At 40.5% G+C, this 17631-nt stretch overlaps 2 protein-coding genes across 8 annotated transcripts in view; both read left to right on the forward strand.

Moving 5' to 3' along the window:
* The window catches only part of PPFIBP1 (PPFIA binding protein 1), a 140583-nt gene extending 129004 nt beyond the window's left edge, over positions 1 to 11579 (forward strand). For 6 of the 7 annotated variants that reach the window (XM_066633066.1, XM_066633068.1, XM_066633070.1 and 3 more), the window contains 8 exons: positions 283 to 394; positions 1207 to 1295; positions 2339 to 2461; positions 3951 to 4076; positions 5076 to 5264; positions 6604 to 6777; positions 7607 to 7672; positions 8824 to 11578. In XM_066633066.1, coding sequence (XP_066489163.1) covers positions 283 to 394; positions 1207 to 1295; positions 2339 to 2461; positions 3951 to 4076; positions 5076 to 5264; positions 6604 to 6777; positions 7607 to 7672; positions 8824 to 8910 — 966 coding nt within the window. In that variant the 3' untranslated portion in view covers positions 8911 to 11578. Of the gene's footprint in view, positions 1 to 282; positions 395 to 1206; positions 1296 to 2338; positions 2462 to 3950; positions 4077 to 5075; positions 5265 to 6603; positions 6778 to 7606; positions 7673 to 8823 lie in introns of all 7 variants that reach the window. The other variant, XM_066633067.1, reaches the window with a different exon arrangement.
* Positions 11580 to 11712: 133 nt separating this feature from the next.
* Positions 11713 to 15674, forward strand: REP15 (RAB15 effector protein). The gene has a single exon (XM_066633074.1). The coding sequence runs from the start codon at positions 14409 to 14411 to the stop codon at positions 15123 to 15125; it is 717 nt and encodes a 238-aa protein (XP_066489171.1). The 5' UTR covers positions 11713 to 14408; the 3' UTR covers positions 15126 to 15674.
* The last annotated feature ends 1957 nt before the right edge of the window (positions 15675 to 17631 follow it).

Genomic DNA, 17631 nt, shown 5'->3' on the forward strand with positions numbered 1-17631 from the left:
CTTCTTGGGAAGGTTATTTTGATAATTGCAATTGCCATTGCCATTGCAATTCAAAGGGGCCTTCCAGTACTGAGCATTGCAGCCATATCCAGTTGGAACTTCATCTGCTCAACTGTCCTTGCAAGGAGTGGGATATGTCAAAGTGTGCTGTTTCCCAGTTGCCATTCATTTCACTTGGCCCTGTGGAGAAGACTCATCTTTACTCTTTAAAGCAGACCTTTAAAAAAATTGTCTTTCAAACTTCTATTTTTAAAAACAGAATGTTTCGTGTCCCCCACATAGGAACTTGGAATAAAACATCCACTGCATCGGAAGAAACTTCAGCTTGCACTTCAGGCATTGGGGTCAGAGGAAGAAAACAACCATGGAAAATTGGATTACAACTGGGTTACAAGTAATTTTTTTCCCCCTGAAGGAATCCAATAAGCTCCTCACATGTATCTCCTCCGAATTACTGGAGCCCAAATGGGCTCACATATATTTTTGGGCCAAATGGGCCAAATGGGCTCACTTTCTTACATATATTTTGTTTCGGTTACAGGCAGAACTCTGGGAAAGTAGTGCCAATAAAATATCAGCTTTTCCTTGCACAGGAATTGCATTCTTGGTGCAATATGTATAGGTTAGGCATGTTAAGCAAACCTGCCAAAATTATCTTGCATTGCACCATTTTATTTCTTTTGGATTTCAAGCCTTCTGATGGAAGTTTCAGGACAGTGTCCTAAGAGCACTGCATTTGTGAAAAGACCTCTCTCTTCACTTACTTGATAGCTCAAATATGTTTTATATATGACAAAATACTTAGTCCAGTCTTCAGATTGATTTTTATATTTTAGTTAATCCAGCATATTGTTGTGTGCCTGTTAGATTATGACAATGAGGGTCTAATGATTAATATAACCACTTTCTCAAATGTACCAAACTTAATTTTATTTTGCACAATTGATTCTGCAGTTTTTAGAATAAATATTCTTCATATTCCAGAGATTATAGTCTTTGCACAAACAGTAGTAATTGCACTGGGTTCCATTTTCCTTTGTTATTTGCTAGTGAACATGTGTTTCTACAGATGTATCCATCTCACTCTGAGTGGTACACATTTGTTGTCCACAAGTTTTTCTGTGTGTTGGTCAGTAATGTGATGTCTGAAATAGCTGCATAAATAGTGTGGTGTTCAGACATAGTCACTGCCATCTCTTTTTTCAGGATGGTTGGATGATATTGGGCTACCCCAGTACAAGACACAGTTTGATGACGGAAAGGTGGATGGTCGAATGCTTCATTATATGACCGTTGTAAGTCATTTATTCTACCCCTGTTTCAGATTCGAAGTGCCAGATTGCTGTAACTTTCCCCCCTCTCCCCTCCATCTTTATATTCAATATGTCCCTGCCTGAAACAATCATTCTTCTAGCTCCATCACCTTCAGCAGCCTGGAGGTCTACTGCAATCATAAAATAACTCTGCCCAGTCTCTTTTGCTGTTTTTTCTTTCTACAATTCCCTCCTAAAACTTGTATGTAGTGCCGGTCCTCTCTCTCCCTTCAAAACTTACTCTTTCCATCAATTCTCCAGCTGTCATCTGCACATGTGGATGTGCAGAGTATTATTAATGATTGTAATATGTATTATAGTTATCTCTTCATTGTACCTTCATTGTGACCAATGGAAGACCATGTGTATCTAATTTGCAAGCTTTTCTTCCGAAACCTTCATTCACAACAATATAGCAGTATTTATTTTTATGGGGCTCTTGTTATCCAAGTATCAAAATGCAGGCGTCACCCCATATCCAAAGATCGTGTTTCTGCATCCCTTAACTTAGTTTAACTTAGTTTTCTCTAGTGTTCTGGCTGCCTGCCTGCTTGTCTTTGTATCGCATGCTTATAGCATTTGGTAAAAGGAAGAGGCATTCTTGCTGAGCGTGACTCTAATGAAGATAAATGAAGGTAATGGGCACAGAGATGGCATGAAGATAGGGTTCTCCCTTATCTGCAATTTACTGTATCCACAGGCGTAGGGATGTATCTCCCATGGATACTGGAGGACGCCTGTTTGGCATTAACAGTGCCTCTCATGTGGTATTGTATGTTGTACTAATCTACTGTGTATTTAGTGATGAAATGAGAATGATTACTATCTGCAGACGTGTCCCAAACACAACAACTCACAACAGGGCCTGTTCAGTTAAAATCTTAGTGCTTATTACAGCTTGATTCCATTCTTTACTAAAGTTCTGAATAGACATGTTATATTTTCCTCCCTTGTCTTTTTTTATATTATGAGTAAGGCTTTGTTGAGTCAATGTGTCTGTTTTTTCACATCCCCTTTCTTCGCAGGATGACCTACTGTCCTTGAAAGTTGTAAGTGTCCTCCATCATCTCAGCATCAAACGTGCCATTCAAGTCCTCAGAATTAATAACTTTGAACCCAACTGTCTACGCAGGAGACCTTCAGATGAGGTATCCACTTTTGAAACTTGAACCCATGAGATTGATTTATTGTGACTGTTATGAGACACTGTGCTAGCACAAAGGAATACTTTTCTTTGTGAATATCACATCATTTGCTGACAGGATCTTACACTTGTCACCGATGGTCGATTTTGTATGTATTCATTTCCTTTTCATGTGTTTAAACATCTGACACTTTGATGACTACTTTCTCATTCATTTCTAAGGCAGTGAATTAGTTTCAGTTTCTTTCAGTCTGTGCCTCCCTTTGCATTTGATTAATGCAAACTGAAATGCAAAATATTTGCTTTCTTACTTTTATGAAAATGTGAATGCAGTCATGTCAGTGCTAGAGTTCATCACATGTAGCCTGTCTTCCTGAACTACACCTCTTGAGGGTGAAGGTGAGAAGTAGCACATTTGCCCAGCCACCTACATCTGAAACTCCCTGCTTTTTGAAAGTAGCATGTTCTAGCTTAATGTTTTCCCTAATGGTACTAGTTTTTATGAACAGGGCAGTGTCTTTTTTTATAAATGAGGGGTAGTATTAAAAAAAAATGATCTCCTACCCACACTCTCCAGTGATATAGTTCTTCCTGACTACCATGTGGTGGTTGTGAAAGTACATTTTGGCCTTGTTGAAAGAGAGAAGTCAACGGGAAATTTGGGGCACAATCCTAACCAGGTCTACTAAGAAGTATGTCCTATTTTGTTCAGTGGGACTTACTCTCAGGAAAGTGTGATTAGGATTGCAGCCATAATAAATTATGAACACAAGTTTTTATATTTTGCATATCTATCTTTTATAAAAGAGCCAAGGGTAAAAAATGAACCTGGGTCACAGATAATAGTAGTATTTGATATGGGGCACAATACTAACCAGGTCTACTCAGAAGTAAGTCCTATTTTGTTCAATGGGCTTACTCTCAGAAAAGTGTGGTTAGGATTGCAGCCTTAGTCATTCTACTTCCAAGGCTGTCTGCTTTCAAAACTAATCACTTGTAGTTTGGAAGTGGTCTGTTGAATGGGGAGGGCCTTTGCTCAGTGGTGGAGCATCTGCTTTAGATGCAGAAGTACTAGGTGTAGATCTTGACATCTCCAGGGTTTGGAAAGACCTTTTCACCCTTGTATTTAAATTTTTTAAAAAAAACCTTCTCTACCTACAAAAGTCAACATATTGAATAGAACAACTTGAAATTTTCTTTGACATAGTCGTGCTTTTGAATGTGCAGAGAATTTCTTTGCATGCAGGGCTTCAAACCTTCTGCTCCCCACCTGCACACACCTGAGATCAAAAGTGATAACAATTCAGCATCAACAACCAATCCTGTAAGATTGCTAGTGGCTTGGCTCTAGGTGCTATACATGGAGGCAGCTGGTTACTAATGAAAGAAGCAACCTGCGACTGAATCAAAAAACTAAAAAACAGAACTAAAAAATAAAACCCTGCAAAGCAGCTCACAACCTCTGTGTGAAATGTATTCGTTTTTATTGGCAGAATCATATCACACCATTAGAAGTTACACAATGGACCAATCATCGGGTGATGGAGTGGTTGCGTTCTGTTGACCTGGCAGAATATGCTCCTAATTTGAGGGGAAGCGGTGTTCATGGTGGGCTCATGGTAAGGGATTGACACGTTGTATATTCTGCTGTTAGAAAGTACCAAACGTAGAAAATAAAGCATGTTGAAAAATATTTTGGTTGTAAGAATGAGATTGTGCCTGTGTCTTTGTAAGTTGTTGATTTCTTTCTGTGTGGCACACTCTAGAACAGGGGTGTCGAACAAAAGGCCCCACTGCATCTGCCTGCAGGATAATTAGCTTCAAAGTGACATTTCACAGCACAACTCTCAGTTGTAGGAGCTGAGAGACGGTTGCAAGCCAGCTCTTTTCTTTGTTATCTCCTATACCTGCTGGAGCCTGCAGAAGAGAAACCAGGTAAGGTGTGCAGACCTCTGATAGAAGTGATGCTTGGTAGCCAGACCCAAGTGCTGATTGCTAAAGTGCTGCTTCTAAGGAAGTCAGTAACTTAGGTCCAGGGTGTGGTGACTGAAGGAGGCAACATTAAAGGATGAGTGCTGGTTGAGGACCGGAAGATGTGGTTGGTGTGGTCATTCTAGTTATGTGAGGTTGGCCTTCTTAAAATGACAGTGTTTATGTACTGCTCAGGCTAACTGCTCTGTGTGTAGGGGGAAAAATTAGAGGGAACGCTGCTCTGTAGAAGTGGCAAAGCTGAAAGAGTAGCCTGTGTGATAATTGGGTTCTCCCATTTCTTGAGAATATGATCAAGGTTTTCATATTTTCTCTTCTGTTGCTTGCAAGGAATGAGTTGCTAGGTGAGAACAAAGTGCTTATTTCTGATCCTCATGTGCTTAATAATATAACCTCCTGCTTAATTGTGTTGCTTCCGGCTCTCAGCAGGTGCCAGGAATTCAGCCCTCTGGTTGAAACCAGTTTGACACCCCTGCTCTAGAAATGTACAAAATTGGAATTTAGTAAAGTGCTTTCTCCCCTCTTTGAATTTTGCTAAAAGATCAGATCTGATGAAGGTCAGATAGGAGAAGTTCTTTAATTTAGAGAAAATCAAAATTACATCTTGCAATCTCATTTTTTCTGCATAGGTTTTGGAACCTCGTTTCAATGTAGAAACCATGGCACAGTTGCTTAACATCCCACCAAACAAGACTCTGCTGAGGAGACACTTGGCCACTCATTTCAATTTGCTAATTGGTCAAGAGGCCCAGCTGCAAAAGCGTGAAGCCATGGAATCTCCAGATTATGTCCTGTTAACAGCTACAGCCAAAATGAAGGTGTGTTGGATCTTTGAGAGTATTATCAGGCTGCTTGCAGCTATTGTGGTAGTTCAAAGTGCAGTTTCATTAAAACTTTTTATGAAGCTACTAGATAAATAAACATAGGAAGAGTCCTGCTGGATCAGGCCAAAGGCCCATCTGGTCTAGCAACCCATTTCCCACAGTGACCAGTAAAATGCCTGTAGGAAACCCACAAGATATTGAGGTATGGATTTCCTGTTATCACTTACCAGTATTTCATATTCAGAGGCAAATGAACAGTGATAAAATAATAGGCCTGGTTTGATTTAGGCTGTAGCTTTTTCTGCTTTTATAGGAAAAAGGTGTTTGGTGGCAAAGTACCTGATATTTATCAGGTACCTGATATGTATCAGGATGGTGAAGTGGTTCTGGAGTTAGACCTGAAAGAGCTAGGTTTGAACTCCAGGTTCAAATCCCCACTCAGCCATGACACTTTCCTGGGTGACATGTCACTCTCTCTGTCTGTGTCTTTTGTCCTCTTGTTGTGAGGACAAAAGGAGGGGAGGAACTATGTACACCACCCTGAGCTCCTTGGAAAAAGGGCAGTTTAAAAATGTGAATGAATGAATAATGTGGAATTGCCAGGTACTGTATTTGTGCAGCTGTGTTGTACAAATTACTGTACCCATTCTGAATCTCATATCTATAGCAAGGCCGCATCTTAAAAGAAAAGATACTTTGCCTTGCTGCTCTGTGAGAGAGAGGTGGTTATTCATGTGTGGAATCTATTCCACTTAAAAGTGTGTGTGGTGTTGGACTTTATACACAGAGAGCAGACCGTTAAAATGCATTGCACCAGCATCTTACAAGACATTTTTAAAATGTCTGCCAGTATGGTGTTTACCTCTTTTGGGTTGAAACAAAGTTTAACACAATCAGGATTTAGTTGACACAACATTGGGAACAAGTATAGAAATGTTAATAGCCTAATACATTTTTTCCTAGCCAGCATATAGTTGTGTATATGTGTTTGTAGCTCATCAAAGGTCTGACAAAACAAACCCTCTTCCAGTTAACAAAACATTTCCCTCTCTTGTATCCTATAAGCAATTCTGACTTGGCAACAGGTAAATGAATGGCTGTTTACAAAACTGAATTGGCAAATACGAATATCTTTAAGAAATACAATAGTCTGATTTTATCCTATGTTCTGTTTGCTTTCAGACACCTTTGTGCATGAGTATATGTTTAAGAAACTGAAAATTCTGGTTGTTTTGCTGCCTATTTGAAAACTGACAAGATTTTGTGTGTATTGTAAAGAGTAAATTGACAGGCTGCTGACATCTCAATTGGTTATCTTGTCTGTCTTTTTCAGCCAAAGAAACTTGCTTTTAGTAATTTTGGAAATTTAAGGAAGAAGAAGCAAGATGATGGGGAAGAGTTTGTATGTCCGATGGATTTGGGACAGGCATCAGGATTAAACAAAGGATTTAAGCCTGGTCTAGACATCAGGGTGTATGACGATGATGATCTGGACAGACTGGAGCAGGTAACCATCTGTGCAGATTTGATTTCATTGAGTTTTGCATTGGTTGGCTATTGTGAGCTCTCACACCCACATCCTTCAGTGTTCCTCATGTAGGAATTTCCTACACTGCTTGATAAAGTTTTTTTTTTTTTGGACTGGCTGCAGCTATACCCAGTTATGTGGCTCAGTTTCTCTGGCTTCTTCAGCTGTTCCTTCTGTTAAATTCTCAGCTTATTTGACTTCCAGCCAGTGGTATTGGACCAAGAGGGCAGGGCCAGAAGCTTGCGTTTACACCTCTGTTTACTTCAGAATGGGCACAGTCAAGGGCTGTACTTTACAAGAAAGTTAATCCTGTGGGTTAATACTGTGTCGACGACCCACTCTACTGACCTCTGCAGGCCTCAGAATGGCCAACAGAAGCTTTGGAAAGCTACTCCCAGTTTTTGGAAAACCACCTCCGGTTTGCTTCCAATCACCAGAAGTGGCTTTCCAAGGCTTCTGCAAGCCATTCTGAGGCTCATAGAGGCCAGTAGAGTGGGTCATTGGCCCAGTATTGACCCAGAGAAAGCCTGCCCACCCTCTTGGTAAGTGATTCCTGCATTGCACCCACACAAGGTGCATCACAGCCCTGAGAAGATTGGGAACCACTATGCTAGCCTCATTTTTTTCTCTCTTGAGAACTGTCCAAGGCTATAAAAACTGCATTTAACAGGTCGGTTCCACAAGTTCTACTACAGCACAATAAACCCTTCTAGTGTAGTATATGTATTTGTTAATTCACATTATTAATGTAATAATTCAGGTGTCCATGTAAATTAGTTCATTCCCCATATATATTTTTTAATTGTAGATGGAAGATTCAGAAGGCACCGTGAGGCAAATAGGGGCATTCTCTGAAGGCATCAACAACTTAACTGTAAGTTCTTAAGAAGTCTGTATGGCTAGGCTTGAGAATTTTGCTAGTTTCCTGTCTTAAATATTATGCAGATACCCAGCAATAAGGTATTTTTTAAAAAAATTATAGCTTGTCCTTAAGTATAAATATTATCAGGATGGGTAAAACTAAAAGGATAAAAAAAATCACAATAATAATTCAACAGCAGATAAAATCAATTTCTGCTTGAGTTTTTAAAAAAATGGCCTGGGAAATTAAAAAGATATACATGACATTTTAAAAAGAAACAAGAGGTGGTGCCAGGTGAGCATTCCATAAGCCAGGCACTGTGATCTTTCCTAGTTCCACTGGCATTTCTTGTGACGCTGAAGCACCCAGAAAAGGACCTCCAATGATTATCTTAATGCTTGAGCAAGTGCATATGGCAGGGGGTGGTCCTTGAGTATCCAAGTTGCAAGCTGTATCGCACTGTAAAAGAAAGCACTGATCTTCAACTCAGCTGTTGTTTGAACCTGTGCCTCTTGGCCATCACGTAAACAAATCTGTACTATGAATCTTGCTAGAACAGGCCTTGCTTTTCCCAGTAGAATCTTGGGAAAGGTTGACCTGTGAGGCTTTCTTACATGGTTGCCTGCCCTTTTGTAATGATACTACCGTATATGGGGTCTCTGGCCCTGTGTTGCCTACTTTGACTGGTAGTAGGCCAGTAGTAGGCCTACTCTGACTGGCCTTGAGCTGCATTTGTTGAGGAGTGGAGCCTTCTGAGTGCAAAGTATGTTTGAGCTATAGTTTGTAGTCAAACAAAAGTATGTTTGAGTTGTATTGAACATAGGAAGCTACCTTATGTCAAGTAAAGCTACTAGTTCATCCGTGTCAGTGTTGTGAACTGTAATTGTGAAACTCACGCTCAAGAAAGAGGGGTTGCTTCTGCTCTTCTATTTGAAGATGCCAGGAATCTAGTCTGAGACTACCTGCATGTAAAACATGTGCTCTGCCACTGAACTGTGTGTTCAGTGTTCTTTCCTGTGTGTTCAGTGTTCAGTGTTCTTTCCTGTGTTCTTGAAACACTGGAAAGATGACAACAGCTTGTCTGCAAGATGTTTGCTTTATCCCTGTTTCATGGCTCCTGAGTTGCAGATGTTGTTCCATTTTTCCCTTTCTTCCATTTCCAGCACATGCTGAAAGAAGATGAAATGTTCAAAGACTTGGCCACTCGTTCTCCTAGTGCCAGTATAACAGATGAGGATTCAAATGTGTGATGTTTGTTGGTTTTGGACACCAGAAGAGGAAGTTTCTTGATACTGCAAGGAATGTAACTGTTGTATGTGATGGAGTCAGCACACCATGCAATTTAGGATCGCTTTTGCTTCTGTTGGTTGGAAGTGATATTTTTCAGGTGAAAAAAAAATTAGGAGAGGTGCTTATTCTAAAGTTGCCATAAAATAAGAAAAAAATCAAACCCAGACTCACCTAAGTGGAGAGAGATGTGCATTTTTCTCTCTAATATAGAAACTTGTGACATATTTCAGAGCATCGTATTTAATATGATTCTGCTGCCATAGCGTTGCTGGAATTAGTCTTGCCGTAATGTGTATCCATGAATATTCTTTTTTTCCCCTTCACAGTAATACAAAGAAAAACTCATTATTGAACTATAGAGCTCTGGAATCGGGACCCACAATTTCTTTTTTAGCAGGAAAGCCATGGCATTCCGGTTTTTCTATCTGAATTAACAGATTAAAAATGAACAACCAATTTGGTACCCAGTGTGCATCCTGTGACACCACCAAGCACATCATTTCTCAAATCTAAATCTTGTTTCTTATTTTTTTAATACAGTTTTTATTAAAAAGAAAAGTGAGAGAGAAAAATATATTGAGTATATACAAATCAGAAGTTTTATATTGAGATGCAAGGTAGTAGTGATTCTTTTTTTTAAACTGAGGATTCCAGTTTGAAAACCAGCTGGTTACTGGAGAAGTCAGACTGACCTTTTAAATGGCTTGAACCTTCTTCCCCTAAGCAATGCCTACATTCTTACATTAGGAATGAAGTTATTGAAAAGTTGTACTTTTTTTTTTTTTTGCATCATCATACAACAATCTCTATGAAACTTTTTTTCCAAAGATTAAAATAGAATTTTTAATAACAAATTTTTGTATTTGAGACTAGGCTTTTGCCGTATCTTTGTGGGGAGAGTCATCTTTGGAGTTGTGCAGAGGTAACATTAGCCAAGCTACTTTAGCCCTATTCAAACTAAATGTTTCAGAGGAGCAACTGTGTGGAGAAGTGAGCCCTGCCATGTTCAGCATATTGCGGCAAACAGTGGGGTTGGGGCTAACCAGCAAATGCCATTGGTGAGGGTTGAGCCAAGTGGACAGGCTTGTGAGAAGCGTTCATCTCCATGGACAGAGAAGCATCTGAATAGGGCTTTTATTTTACAGTATTATGTGCAGATATGGGTTCTTGCCTTCTGAGTTCACTTGACCATGATATGACATATTGACTGCTATTTATATTTGTTTTTTTTATAAAGTACAACATATTTTCACATTTTTAAACTATCAGACTTGTAAAATTCAGATTAGCCAGTGAAAATTTTGTTGGTCAAGGTTTCAGTGGAATATATTTGCTTCTCTCTTGTCCTACTCTCCAACCCCCCTGAAATATGTACTCCTAACTTCTTGCCTGTTTAAAATGATGATTTTGCAAACATTGGAAATATATTGTGTGAAAAGAATTGCTCACACTGTAGAGGCCGACGTCAGTACTTCTGAAGTTTTGGAACAGGTCTGGAAAAATAAATCAAAGGACGTTTGCAACAGTATCAAGTCAGGCTTTTGACATGTGGTCATGTACTGCTTGTGGTGGCTTTCGATTTAGGACCAAAACACAGTCAGCTAAATCGCAAAATACAAAGTTCTTGGAAATTTTCCAGTTCAAAACTGCGGGCGTAGATAACATGTTTAAATACTTTTCCATGTTGCAAAAAAATTCCTTCTCATAAAAAGTCTGGTTTATCAGGGGGAAGGTTCACATTCCTCAGAAGCAAGAAACTGTTAAGAAAACGTGTGCTTCCTCAGCTAGTAAAGAAAAACAGAGGTAATGAGTGCGGGCCCTCTGAAGAGATTCATGGATAAGTGAAACTGTGGATACCAGTTCTGTGGATATGGAGAGGATATGGATATGGGGAGTACATGTGCATGCTCGATTGCTCACTCTCAGTTTTGGAACTGACTGTTGGTCCTTCATAATATAGGGCCCTGCAAAACATGTTCAGGAGCATCTCATTCAGTATCTGAGCTAGTTTAAAAGAGTGCAGAAAGTGGTCATATATTGTAATTGGGGGAGATTTAACTCCATTCTTTTTGTCAAGAAGTTCACATTCTGTGAATATACACTAAGCGCCCCATAAGATCACTTTGTGAAAAAAAAACTCTGCAGACTTAACAAAACATGTCATCTGCCACCTTGAAAGTTGGCCTTGCTGTTCTGGCAAGCAGTAATTGTGTCAAATGTTAACAGAAAATTAAAGAAGATGGAGTGTACATGCACAGAATCAAACAACAATGGAAAAATGTTTTATCTCATTGATTGCACGTTGTATGTTGCACGTATGAACCACTTCAGATTTTTTGGTGTTTCTTAATTCTGATGTAAACGGAGTTGCTTCAGATGTGATCATCATTTTGCTGGTTTGAAGAATCATCATCTACTGGCCTCTTATTTCTGTGGGATTTGGGGTGGGAAGAGTAATATAAACACTCATAACTATGCCAAGCAGTTAATGTAAATGTATGCACACAAAATATCATCATGGTATTTTATGTGATTGTGTGTGTACAAAGGTCAGCATAAATATATATATATGTATTGCCCTGTTAAATAAATAGTGAGAAATGTTTCTGGGCTTCTATTGCTGCTTTGTAAAAGGGGTATGAAGTTTGACATTAGATTTCTCTTTTTTTTTAATTACAGATATTGTCTTTGTACATAGCAACTCCCCAGTCCAGAGCTAGTGTGTGCACGCAGCTTTGGTGTGAATGTGCTTATCTATTTTGTTGCAGTGTAGCTCCACAGATATGCAACAGAGTGCTTGTGTGATGCAGAAGCTTGTCTATGCATTGACAGGCTCTGCGTTCACAAAAAATCTGTACCTTTCTGGTGTTTGCCTAGAATGTCACATAATAAATAACTGCAGACTGGGCAGTGGAAAAGTTCATATGATTGGAACAGGTAACTTCTTTGAAATCTTACACATTGCTCAAGTAGTAGTCTCAATGGAAAAGCTAACTTGCCATGAAAATGCTCAGGACTCTTTGAGAGCTCTGTTACCTTGAAAAAAGAGCAATGATGGTCGAATGGTGCCATCCCTCATTCATTCTAAGTAGCTGTCTACTGGTTCTCAGCTGATCTACATGGTAGAAGCTTTTAGACCAGTGGTCTTCATCCTTTTTTGTGCCATGACCCAATAAAGTATTAATTTAGACTGGGGACCCACTGTTAATCCTGCCCCATTTCCCCCTACCTCTTGTGTCTTCACAACAACCCTGGTAGGTAGCAACCTGAGCAAAGCCAACCTTAGGAGCTGTGGGGCAAGAAGACAAGAGACTGTGCAAAATTACATCAAGAACTCAGTTTTGATAAGGCAATGGATTGGATCCAAGCCCTTTCTTCCACAGGCTTTGAAAAGTTGCCATGATCTCCCCAAATGAGGCTTCACGACCCCATTAGGATCACGACCCACAGGTTGAAGAACACTGTTTTAGACCATGCCCTAGTTTGGTGGTTCCTGAGTTTGTTGCGCCCCGGGGAGCTGCAGAAACCAGCCAGGGGAGCCATGGAATCAAAAACCTGGCACCCTATACAATGTAGCTCCAATGGGGAGCTGTGGCCAATGGCCTAGTAGGTCAAGGGAGCCACCAGTCAAAAATGTTTGGGGACCACTGCCCTAGTTAGCTGCTGTAGTACAATGCTTCCCAATCTTTATGAGCCTGTGGACCACTGAGGCAAAAATTGGAATTGTTATGGATGACATGCAATCCCTGCACCACCTGTATGCAAATAATACAATTAAATTTGTAATTGGAGAAGATTTATTATAGATTTATTTTTTATAGAGAAGATTTGTAGCTTGCTGTTTTTGTTGCCAGTTCTACATACTCTGGTGGTCTGTACAGGAGCACTGCCTTGATGAGACACTGGGAGTGACTGAAGGCAATTTTTTTGAGGTATTGTGGACCACTTCTCAGGGTCTTGCAGACCACCTGTGGCCCATGGCCCATAGGTTGGGAACCAGTTCTGTAGTGGCTGCTTTATTCTTTGTCCCTGCTTTATTTGTTCCCTTAGTTTTCCTGATCCCACTTTATCTGAAGCAGCCCCTATTGTGGTGATCCTGTGTCACGTAGTGTTTGTACATGATGCAGAACATGGCTAGAAACTCATTAGAAGTGAGCTTCTGAAGCACAGCTATATAAGGTTTAGCCCAGCGTGGGTTTGTAGAAATGGAAGTAAATGTAGGCATTGGAGATGGAGTGGTGGTCACGGATATGCAGTCAGGCATATCTCACCTTGGTTGCTATGTAAATGTATAGAGACTATTAAATATTTTGGCTCTCTGCAGTTTTCCAGCCATGCAGATTTCTTGAATATGAAGCATTTGATAGCTAGGATATGGTTTAAATTGATTTTAGAGGGCACAATTATGATTAAAGGTGGGTTGTGGCCCCATCCTATGCATTTTTCTTGGGATAGTAATCGCACTGAATTCCTGGGGCTTACATTCAGGCAAGTATGCCTAAGATTACAGTTTAAAAAGTACTCTCTAAAGCAGCGATTTTGAACCATTGTGCTGTAGCACATTGGTGTTCTGCAAATGGTCTGCAGGTGTACCACAGGAGTTTGGGGGGGTTGGTCATTTGTTAGTAGGGCCATTGGGGTGTGTGAACCCTAGCTGGCAGTTTCAAATGACCAAAAACTAATCAGGTGCCTTGACAACTTCAGCACCTTGTCAGTGTGCCATGAGATGAAAAAGGTTGAAAATCGTTGCTCTAAGGACCAATTTGCATTCTGCTTCGTATAAGGCATATACATCTGAAGAGGAGTCACATAGATTATACCAGCAGTTCCCAAACTGTAGGTCTGGAACCAACCAGGGTTCATGACCCAGTTTTTGTTGGGTTGTGAAACTGACAGGGCAGACTATGTGCATCAAGGGTTAAACAAGCTGCTACTTGGGGGTGGGGGAACACTGCTGCTCAATCACCATTATAGCCATACACTTTGGCATTTGTAAATCAGACAGCAGCCTCTAGGGCCAGTAAAAAGTTTGGAAACAACCACGGCAAACAGTTGAGTTGTTAGAGACATTCTTTTTCCTAGTTATGGCTAAGGAAAAGACAAACTGGATATGGTGGGTTTGCCACTGCCAATATTAGCAGTAAAGGGTGTGGAGAGTGCATAAAAATACAAAGGGAGACTTGATACTTTGAAAATGACCAAGCTAGTTCAACCAGTTTCCTATAGCTGAGCTGGAACAGGACACACCCAGAGCTCCATGTCTACAATCAGGAAACTGTGATCCATTTGTATTACATGGTTTTCCTTCTGGGTGGAGATTTTTTCCTCTGTTAAGGCCATGGGAAAATGTTACTGCTTTGGCAAGTGAGAAGGCTTAGTGGCCTGTCACTGTAACTAGAGGTGAAAAGACATTTACCTTGAAGGCATTTTGTATGAAGACACCACCCTTGAAAAGAAGATGGGCCAGAAACCATCACAGGAAGCTAGTCCAGAGACTAAGGCTGACATCTTGATCATATGTGATGTATTTAGTCAAGGAGTGGTTTTTGCATCACAGAAGCTAAAAGAGTATCTTGGATTTGAGGATCCACAGAGCAAATTTCACCCAGCTACAGATACCCTAATTGAGATTTTCCTGATCAACTTCATCAGTTTCTGTGTTGAGAAGGGTGTTGAAGAACGTATCACAACGAGCAAAATGACCAAGCAGCAGTCCTTACTTTTCGGAGTGGACTGGGTCTGGACTTTATCTGGAGCTGACAAGCAAATCAAGCTTCAGATTGCTGTGCAATCTCTACAGATGGCTGATCTTGCCACTGGAGCTCGGCCTCCAGAAGTCATTGGCAATAACAGAGAGGCAATGCTGGCTGATGAGCATTTTGGAAACAAGAGCAGGTTTGAAAAGCTGGAGGAATTCTGCACACTGGTGGGGTATGACTGCCTTGGCTTGTTCATAATGTTTGGGGTTCCAGGAAAGCCCAAAGATATCAGAGGAGTTGTTCTAGAGAGCATCCGAAAAGAAAAACGGAAAAATCTCTTGTCTGGTGAGAATGCTCTTAGGCAATTTGTTTTGAACACCGATAGTTTTCTCCCTACTCGAGAGATGCTGGAACACTGCCTCTCTAAGAAAAATGGCCTAAGGGAGGTAGGAAAGGTTTATATTAATTTTCTTTAACCTGATTACTGACTCAAAAAGACTCCAGACTCAATGGTGGAAGAATATTTTTCACGCTACTTGGACTACTTGCCTCCTACTCACAGAATTCAGTGTAGCTTTCTGCTGGTGCGATTGCTGCAGTGTTGGCATTTGTTTGCTGGGGACCCTGGGGCAAAGTTCTGCACTGGACCTCCTGTGGCATCACCCACCTGCCCACTGATGGCACATTAGGGACTGCCATTGCCACCAGTACAAGAGGGTTCAGGAAGCAGCCTGTCCAAGTGGGCCTACTGGCAAGCATGGGCCCTTATCTAGAACCTCAACTGGTTAACTGTAAAGCCATCCTGGGTCCATATGGGAAATGAGATTATTATGAAACTGCTCCAGTTGTAATTTGGATAGTTACCTTATATAAAAGGACAGTTTAAGAACATTTGTGTTCTTGCATGATAGTTCACTAAACAACATAATACTGAATACAGATATGATTTTGTAAGAGGACTGTTAAACTGCAAGAAAAGTATACTGTAATGAAATACAAGATGGAAGACTTATGAAATCTCTGGCATAGTTCATAAAAAAACTGCAATATGGATTGATTTAATAAATATTTTACAGAATATCAAGACTCTAGTCATTTTTTACTAGCTTCTTAACTCACCAGCCTTTACCAACTGCTAATCCACTGCTTCTGTGCTACCCATGTCTTCCTGTATTCTTTATTTTGCTGAAATTATCACCATTCTGCATCTTTAAATGTGTGTTTTACTAGAATTTCTAGCTGGTGATCCAAGCATTTTTTCCATGGATGAAACTTTTTTTTCTTAATTGTTACAGCCACTTTTGGTGGACATTTTTGTATGCAAAAAATATCAAACAGCTGTCTTAAAAAGCACTTGTAAGCAAAGTGCTTCCCAAACTTTTTAGCGGTGGGATCCACTTTTTGAAACTATCTTGACCCACATGATTTACTAGACCAAAAACAACAAAAACAAAAATATCTAGAAATAAATATTTTATTTATTAATAAATAATAATTGGGATCCTGGACTCCTGAGGTGGCTAGAGACCTTACATAATTATGTGTGTGAAGACATTTGCTAGACTTTCCCTAGAAATGGAGTTTATTCCCCCAAACCTTTACAGTCATTCCAGTGGACCCAGAAGGCTGAACTGGAGCACAAGGTGTTTTTAGGGCCTTCCAGGCTAGACAAAAGGCTGAAACTGGGTTCATATGTGATCTGGGATATGCCACTAATTAGAAAAATTCAAAAAATGTGATGTTCTGGGGTTATGAAGACTACTTCATGCCACAGGTTAGCATTTAAGTCACAAGAGTGGTCTTTCCATCTGAAGTGCCTGCTACTGCAATTTTCTTTTGCAAACTGGGCAAGGGTGCTTGCAAAGCTTTTTAAGATATATTTTAGAAACTTTTCACAACATACCAAAAATGGTCTTGTGGCTGACTGCTGGTTTGGGAAACACTGTTCTAGAGCAGGAGTCTCCAAACCCTGGCCCTGGGACCAGATGTGGCCTGCGGCAAGCCTCTATCTGGCCAGCTGACCAAACGCAACCAGAGTTGTGCTTGTGGGGTGGGTGAATGGGGGTCCATTTAAGTGTGTGCTTTATCTTTTGGACTGTGCTGATGCTTGGAGAAATCCTGGCCATTTGAGCCCATTCATTCATCTAAATTCCATCTCTAATGTACTGATATAAATTTTACATTTAATTTTTTCCCCAGCCCTCGACACTGTGCCAGATATTTGATGCGGTCTTTTGGCCGAAAAGTTTAGAGACCCCTGTTCTAGAGGGTAGCACATTTTATTTTCTGTTCTTAAACCTCAGTTCTTGTGGAATGAAATACAAGGTTCTGAGTATTTTAGGTATTAGCAACACAGCACAAAATATGGTGCCCTTTTTTGTACAGCCTGTTCTTAGCCACTAGTGTTAGGTTCCTGGGAAACTTAGTGGATACAGAATCATTGAGCCTATGGGAAAAAATGAGATGTTCCAGGGACCCTCCTACATATTATGAACCTGAATCCTACCTTGAAGTCCACAGGGCTGCGTGATACCAGGGGCTCATCAACATCAAATCTTCCACCAGATTCTTGGCTCCTTCCCTGGGCTTGCCTGAACCCCAAAGCAGCCCTCAGGTAGCTTTCCTGAGACCTCTCATCATTAGCCTCTCAGCTGAACCTTCACATCACTGGTGCTGATGAGTCCCCAAGATGATGGGGCAAGTTTGGAAGCATACTCATGTGTTTGGTGATTCTCTAGTGCCAGTTTGATGCAGAAAATTGACCAAACCTGAACAACTTTTAAAATAATGAATATAATTGGTTGGATGTGATTACTGCAACTCCTCTATTGGTCATATACTGTATAGGTGCCTCTTCCTCTCTTTGTGCATTGGTCTGTCCACTGCCTTCTGCTTGTGAGGAGGCCTCCTCCTCCAGCCTCTCTCAATCCCCCCCCCCCCGCTCATAGCTGTGCCAAGCCCCCACTCTTATGCTGAATGCAC

This window comes from Tiliqua scincoides, chromosome 7 (assembly GCF_035046505.1).
Source record: "Tiliqua scincoides isolate rTilSci1 chromosome 7, rTilSci1.hap2, whole genome shotgun sequence".
Taxonomy (NCBI): Eukaryota; Metazoa; Chordata; class Lepidosauria; order Squamata; family Scincidae; genus Tiliqua; species Tiliqua scincoides.

Coding starts and splice junctions, on each gene's coding strand:
- REP15 (XM_066633074.1), top strand. CDS start 14,409: ATGGGCCAGAAACCATCACAGGAAGCTAGTCCAGAGACTAAGGCTGAC.